Source organism: Eumetopias jubatus, unplaced genomic scaffold, assembly GCF_037043125.1.
Source record: "Eumetopias jubatus isolate StellerSeaLion01/CBP00866 unplaced genomic scaffold, mEumJub1_p1.0 scaffold_5, whole genome shotgun sequence".
NCBI lineage: Eukaryota > Metazoa > Chordata > Mammalia > Carnivora > Otariidae > Eumetopias > Eumetopias jubatus.
Genome location: NW_028274811.1, coordinates 50,143,327 through 50,150,888, shown reverse-complemented (window position 1 = coordinate 50,150,888; position 7,562 = coordinate 50,143,327). Strand labels below are relative to the sequence as shown.

The 7,562-nt window shown below is 33.0% G+C and overlaps 1 protein-coding gene across 4 annotated transcripts in view; it reads right to left on the bottom strand.

Moving 5' to 3' along the window:
• Window positions 1-3,115: 3,115 nt before the first annotated feature.
• SREK1 (splicing regulatory glutamic acid and lysine rich protein 1) overlaps window positions 3,116-7,562 on the bottom strand; it is a 41,174-nt gene continuing 36,727 nt past the window's right edge. For 3 of the 4 annotated variants that reach the window (XM_028123856.2, XM_088023331.1, XM_028123859.2), the window contains 2 exons: window positions 6,121-6,265; window positions 3,116-5,087 (listed from right to left, as the gene is read on the bottom strand). In XM_028123856.2, coding sequence (XP_027979657.1) covers window positions 4,938-5,087; window positions 6,121-6,265 — 295 coding nt within the window. In that variant the 3' untranslated portion in view covers window positions 3,116-4,937. The remainder of the gene's footprint in view (window positions 5,088-6,120; window positions 6,266-7,562) is intronic. The other variant, XM_088023330.1, reaches the window with a different exon arrangement.

Sequence of the window (7,562 nt, the reverse complement as noted above, 5' to 3'; positions counted from 1 at the left end):
TAACATTAGGATTGAGAGAGAATATCACTACGTATCTTACTTTATTAAAATACAAGGGGGAAAAAATACAAGGGAATTTCCAACTTATGCCAATAGATTTGACAACAAATTCCTTTGAAGATGCACAACCCCAAAGCTTACTCAAGAATAAATAACATGAATAACCCTTAATCTACTTTTAATATTGGTTTGTAATGTAAGAAGGAAATTCCAGACTCAGGTTGGCTTTATTATCAAATTCTACCTAACACTAATGGAAGAAGTAATGACAATATGATACCCAGTCCTTCAGAAAACTGAGCAGGAGGGAGTTAACACTTACCCAAAGAACCTGTGAAGCCAGCATGACCTTTATAAACTCAAACCAGAAATACATGACAAAACCCTGGAAGAGCTTATCACCACCTTTCAGTTATTTTTAAAAAGCCGTAAATATGTCAATGTCTCAGAAATAGGTGAAATTACTACTCAACAGTGGCAAGATTTGAAGATTTTCATTTTATTAAAAATATAGCAACACAATAGCAGCATCATTTGATAAATCTTTACTAGTACCACTTAGAAGTAGTCCTACTCACATAAATATACACCACCTAATGCAGCATCTTTATGTTTACATTTTAAACTCTTCCCTTAATAATCATAGCATTATGTAAAGAACACTATTGTTAAGATTCAGGAGAGTAATATTTAACTGTTAAACGAACTACCTACACAACTACACGATACACCCAAATGTCATCTTCTGTGGAAATGGGGGAGTTCTGTAGATTGTTCCCCAAGAGTCTGCTGCCTGCCACACAACCTCAGGTGGGTAGAACTCCATAGCCTCAACTCTAATTCCTTCAGTATGATTTTCATAAATTTGAACTTGTACATAGAGTCAAGAAATTATCTATCTAGCAAATAAAAGTTAATCAGGAGTGAAGAAAACTATTATTCCATTCCAATCCCAGGAAAATAAATCTTAGCAGTAAAATATGTGAAGTTTCCCAAAAGTTGGCAACTTTCAAAATTAAAATGTTAGCTAGATACAAAGTAAATTTAAAAATTAGGCAACAAACTAAAACCCTGCTTTTAAAAACAATATATTAAGTATTATATTAAATATAAAGTAAGTTATAATAAATTAGTTGCTAGGAACTATAAAAATACCTTAAAATAGAATGGAAAGAAATCTAGTTATTACTACCAACCTCAATAGGGACCAAAAATCATTAATAGCTCCAGCTTTTCTTTTTAAAATAATGTATCAATCTTCAGGCAGAATCACCAATAGAACATTTAAGAAAAACAAATTCATCCACAAACCCAAAACTAAGTAGGGAAATCAATCTGATTTTAAAAGACTTTATTATATCATACTGGACTACCGCTTCCAGAAATGTAATTTAGCCCTTTTAAGAGCACTAACTTTTGAAATTTGAAAAACAATTTTAAATGAATATTACACTAGTTAAATAAACGTAAGAATACTATGTAAGTGTGAAAATAAAAAAATATCTAAACACATAAAGAACATACTTTGTGGAAATGGCTCTACTTCATAATCCGCCCAGTTAAAACCAGATATTATCTTTTAGTGAAAATATAATCACTCACTGAAATGTTAAGTTATTCAATGCATCCCTCCAAAAGGACTCATTTTAATAGCTAATTCAACTTCTAAAAAAAAGACATTTAAATCAAATCATATTATTTCTAATGGATTTTTTTAAATGTTTAAAAGCCTGTTACTACATATTATAATTCTTAAAATTAATTATCTTCAGAGCTGATCTGGATTAAGGGTTTAAGTTTTAAGGTAAAGACAGCAACATATATATATATAGGAATGAATGAGGTCCTGGAAATAACTAAAATCACAAATGAAGTTATTTTCTTCACAAAAAGATTCTAAATGAGTTATTTTTGAGCATTTCAAAATTTAAGTCTCTGACATTTCTGAAGATCAACATACCATATATAGACTAACCTCTTGAATATAAGAATTCTGAACAAAATCACAAGCTGATTAGTGTTTGCAATTATAAATTAATTAGATTAGATGGAGAATAATGAGACAATTGCAGAAGTTAAGGATTTATACTTGTTTTCACATACAAAACTAGCCAGCTTATTATGAAGGCCCACCTTAATATAAATAATTCATTATGCATTGCTGAAAAGAAAGAACAAGAGGATCAACAGAATTTGTCTAAAATGAGGAAGAGCAACACAAGGAACAGAGTGTACTCTCTGTATAATCAAGCTAAAAAATTATAAAGGGATCACATATAAAATGGCTATCTTCTTTGTCTTACCTCAAGTTTTCCTGACAACATCTACCTGGGTTGAAAAAGAATAGCCTTAAAGAAAAAAACAAAACGCCTTAAAAATAACATGGAAACCTACCAGGCTCCTATAAGTGAACAAAGAAAAAATATGTCTTTCTCTCTCGATCTGTCTCTCTCAATCTCTCTCTCTCTCTCTCTCTCACACACACACACACACACACACACACACGCATACTCACACTCACTCCAATACCTCCAGGCCCTAAAAAGCTTTGCTTCCATAAGCCCATTTAAGAACATTTTTTTACTTCATCTGGATCTCTTGTATTCCTATTCATGTCCAACTTTCACATATCAGAGTCTTTCAAAAGAAGTATCATTATTTTAAAGCTGAATATCACCAACAGGAAAAATAATTAGCAGCAAGAACCAAATTAAGTGTGTTAACTGCCAACACAGAAAACATTAAGAGTCCAGAGTACAAGAAATAATTCAAACTTTAAATGATTGTTTTATAGACACCACACATTCATTCTCCATGTCGAAACAATCTCTATGCCAACTAAAACAAGATAAACATAAACTAAGATGCTGTTTTGAAATCCATAAACAAATACTTTCCTCTAAAATACTTAGCTTTATTAGAGAAATGGTACTAAAAATAACAAAGATTCAAACATTTGCTCTATTCTACTTACATATTATAAATAAGACAACTGTTGATGCAAGACACACACTCCTTCACAATCTTTCCATATGCACTCAAGCATTCTTGTATCAGAATAAGCTGTTTACCAGCCAACCGTATGTGGTTGAATGATTAAAATGACCATCTATACTTTACATAGTAAAGCATTTTCAAAAATTTTAATGTACACAGTGACAAAAAGGAAAAAAAAACACAGTAATTCTGAACACATGAAAGAGTAATTAAGCAGCTTCGTAGTCAAACCAGGCTTCATTGCAATAAGGGCAATTCTTTCCATTCTCTACCAAATACTTAAAGTTTCAATAGTATTAACATTAAAAGAAAACTCAAGTTGAAACCAAGTAACTGATGAGCTACTCAGCTATTTAAATCTATAAGTAATTCTTCCCATGAGGTAAGGCAACGGAGTAATCTGATTGTATTAGACTGCATTAAAATAATTATACTTGATTTTTTTAATAACATGCTAATTAAAAGGTATAACTTTGGGGGGAACAAAACAATAATGAAAGATTTCTGAAACTATGAGTTATGGCTTTGGGGGAAAATATTAGCAATGTTGTCATTTTACTACTTGTTACTTCCTGCAGAAAGTGAGCCTAAGCGTAATGGATGACCTGTATTTTAAACTCAAGTAAACATATCCTTAAAACAAATAACCTCATGTGTTCTCCTTTACATAGAATTTCTGCGCATCATTTATGAGAAGATAATTAAGAGGTAATAATTAAGGCCATCCAATGGAGACAACGAAAGTGTTCACTTTGATTTAAGTCAAGTAAGAACATGCTTCATTTTCAATTATCACAGTATAAAACTGATGGTCCCAAAACTGCATGGTTGTTGTAAGCTCTCAAGTCATTCTTGAAAACAGGACTTCCCTCATGTTAGGTGAAATATGTAAGAAGCTCTTCTGACATACCACTTGCACACTTCTCTATGGGAGTGAATGGAATATCCATCTACATCCCCTATGAACTGAGAATGACTAGCACATATAAAATTCTAGAAAACAGCACACCACACTGTAGAAGGCACTAAAGCTTCAGCTTGTGCTCCCATAGCCCATTTTGAAAACCCAGTTTTCTTTTTATAATGCCACCTTTGCCACCTACAGCTGACAACACACACTGCAATATTATTCATAATAAGCTTGGGAAGGTCAAGGAAGTTCAAAAAGAAGTGCTGACTTTGTGGGGAGACCCAATGATTCTAAACACCGAATACTAATACATTATTATTAGTATTCAACATGGGTGCTCTTCCTTTTGAAAGAGAACAGGAGCATGCATTGTCAGTTGTTTGTTAAACCACTTAGTTAAGCAATTTTAGTCTGTAAAACTATTTTAACGAGAAAAAAAAAAACTGTTGTCCTAAACAGTGAGCAAAAGAAAACACAATAAGTGAGAATTTAACACAATCACCATAAATCCTGTGAAGTAAATGTTAAAAACTTCTTACATACTCTGCACTTACAAGGGTGTGTATATATTTGCACCGATTTCAAGCACATCATCAAATCTGTATATATTGAAATTTAAAAAGAAAAAAAAGTAAAACAATACAAAATTCAGCAACTACCATTTTTTAAAAGAGCCTCCAATGCTTATCTCCAGTCTTTATGGATAGTACAAATTTGGATCTTTGATGTCCCATCTATTTGTAATAGTTCTTGGCAAACACTAACAAACCACATGACAAGTGTGTCAGCCACCATGGAAATGCACAGATTCTAGAAGATGAGTTTGGGTCACATGTGTTATTTTCACGATGTCCATGCTTTATTTTCTTACTCCGTAACAAGATGGCCACAAAGTCACCTAACAACTAGAAAAGCTGTTAGTTTGTATCTTTATGCTCAACTGGATTTCTTCACTGTTTGACATCTTGTTGAGAGAATTAAAAGCTTTGGATTTTATTCCAGCATGTGTTTAGAGGTGCATTTGTCAGTCCTATACTGCTTCTGTTTTGGTAGAGAGGTTTTCTTCATTTGGCTGACAACTCCCATTTTGCTGTACTTTGTTTTCCTCAGTCCTTGGTGCATCCTTGTCATCTACTTCTTTGCCCACGCTTGAATCTGGTTCTTTATTGTGTTCCTTCTCCTAAAATGAATATTAAGCCACACATTTAATATTTTTCTCAAGAGTTACATACTATTACATCTGGTTATGGCTAAAATACATACTTCTGTCAACTTAGTACAAGTAGGTATTTTCTCTCATTACCTTATCATATAAATAAGGTACGCAAACATGTATCAGTATGTCCTCTGTACTTCTCATAAAAGATGGAAATTGTAAATTAAATTAGAATAAAACAATCAAAAAGAAAGTCTAAGAAGTGTTCAATAAATGTTACTGAACTGAAAAAGTGGGACTATCTGCTGAAAGAGTTGAATAGCTCCCAAAGATGCCAGGACAGATTTGTAATCTGGATACCAAAGAAGCAGAATTCAGAGGATGTAGAAAAAGGAATCACTACTCGTCCTAGCAAAGACTGCTCAAGAACAATTCTGCCCTCAGCTTAAAGGAGAATTAAATGAGAACATATGGAAAAATGCCTGACACACAGTAATGCTCAAGAGACACTATCAATGTTACTGACGATGATGATAAACCCCTACCAATATGAGAGTAAATAAAATTAAAAGATGAAAGCTCCAGAACTCATAATTGATTTCCAAATACAAATACACTTACTGGAATAACAGAGCAATTAATGTAATTTATAAGTAGTTAAATATTTATCCCCCAAAACACCCTTACTTGGTGGAATTTGGTTTTCCATTATTATTCTAATTCAACAAACCTACTAATTTCAGTATATGTTACAAAACCAACGACGGAAAAAAAAAGGGGAGCGCCTGGGTGGCTCAGTCATTAAGATCTGCCTCCGGCTCAGGTCAGGATCCCAGGGTCCCGCGATCGAGCCCCGCATCAGGCTCCCTGCTCATCGGGAAGCCTGCTTCTCCCTCTCCCACTCCCCCTGCTTGTGTTCCCCCTTTCACTGTGTCTCGCTCTGTCAAATAAACAAATAAAATCTTTAAAAAAAATAAAAATAAATAAATCTAGTTCTATGTAAAAAAGAATCTCAATTATTAATTTTTTAAAGCCTAAACAAATGACTGCAACTTACTTTAAGTGAAGTATTGTTCTTCTCCAACTTTTCCTTTCCATCTCGGTCATGAGAACTCTTTCTTGTAGAGCTTGAATGTTCTCTCTCTCTTCTTTCACTAATGTGGTCCCTTTCTTTTTCTCTCTTTTTATCCTTCTTATTTCTGCTATAAGAACAGTAATAATATGCCAGTTAACTTCTAAGAAATTAAAGACCTATGTTGTTGACAAAACAGTCTTATCTAACACTAATGCAAATGTAATCTGATTTGACCAAGTAACATAAACAGTCCTAGAGCCCCACCTGCTCCACCCTATACCCCAATTACTTTTTTAAAGATGCCCAAGTCTTTTTTTGCAGAAGCTACCATGTGTTCACATAAAACACAATTTGGTATTTTCAATTTATTTATCAATCTCAACTGTAATGAGATTTAAATAAAACCAAATATATGGGCTTTTTACCCACCTTTTCAAAGCAAAAAATGAATAAGCAGAAAGAAATGAAAAGGATAAAGAATTAGAGGTGGTTCCGGGGAGGACTGAATGACTGAGTACCAGCAAAACTTGAATTTCAAATAACCCGTGCTACTGCCCTTGTCATTCACCATTACAAACAAGTCACACCAATTCAAGATCAAAAGCTACATGAACAAGTTCCACTGATAACAAAATACCTTTAGAATTAGAGGGAAAAAACAATGCATTTCCGATCAGAAGCATAAGCCGCCTTTCTACTTTAAAAAGTTAGCCTTAACATGGAATTCTAGGCTTTTTTCTCTTAATAATGGATAATTCAAAAATAAAGACAAAGACCAAGAAAACAAATAAAGACACTGAGCAAACAGACCTAAGTACATATGAAAATTTAGTATAACAAAGGTGGCATCTCAAATCATTGAGGAAAAGATGACCTTTTATAAATAAAAGGTATGGAGACAAGTGGATTATTATTTGGTAAGTGATAAAACTTGATCAATGTCTCATATCTCATTCTACAATATATAAATAAGTCCAAATGGATGAGAGACCTAAATTCTTAAAATACAAGTGCTAAAAGAAAACATGGGTAAATTTCTTTACTATCTGGGTTTTGAAAAGAAAGATTTTTTAACCCAACTAAGAATCAGGTACAATAAAAAACTGATAAATTTGCCTACATAAGCCTTGCAAGGAAAAAAAAAGGCATTACCATATTCAAAAGAAAAATGACATATTTGCAACATATGTGTGCATCCTTCTACATAATTTTTAAATGTCAAGGGAACAGTCACATCAAACTGAGTAAAATTCTTAGGAATAAATTTAACCAAGGAGGCAAAAAATTTGCTGAAAAAGATGAAGACAAATAAATAGAAAGACATCCACGTTTATGGATTGGAAGACTTAAATATTGTTAAAATGGCAATACTGTCCAAAGCCATCTAGAGATTGAATGCAACCCCTATCAAAATCCCACTGTTA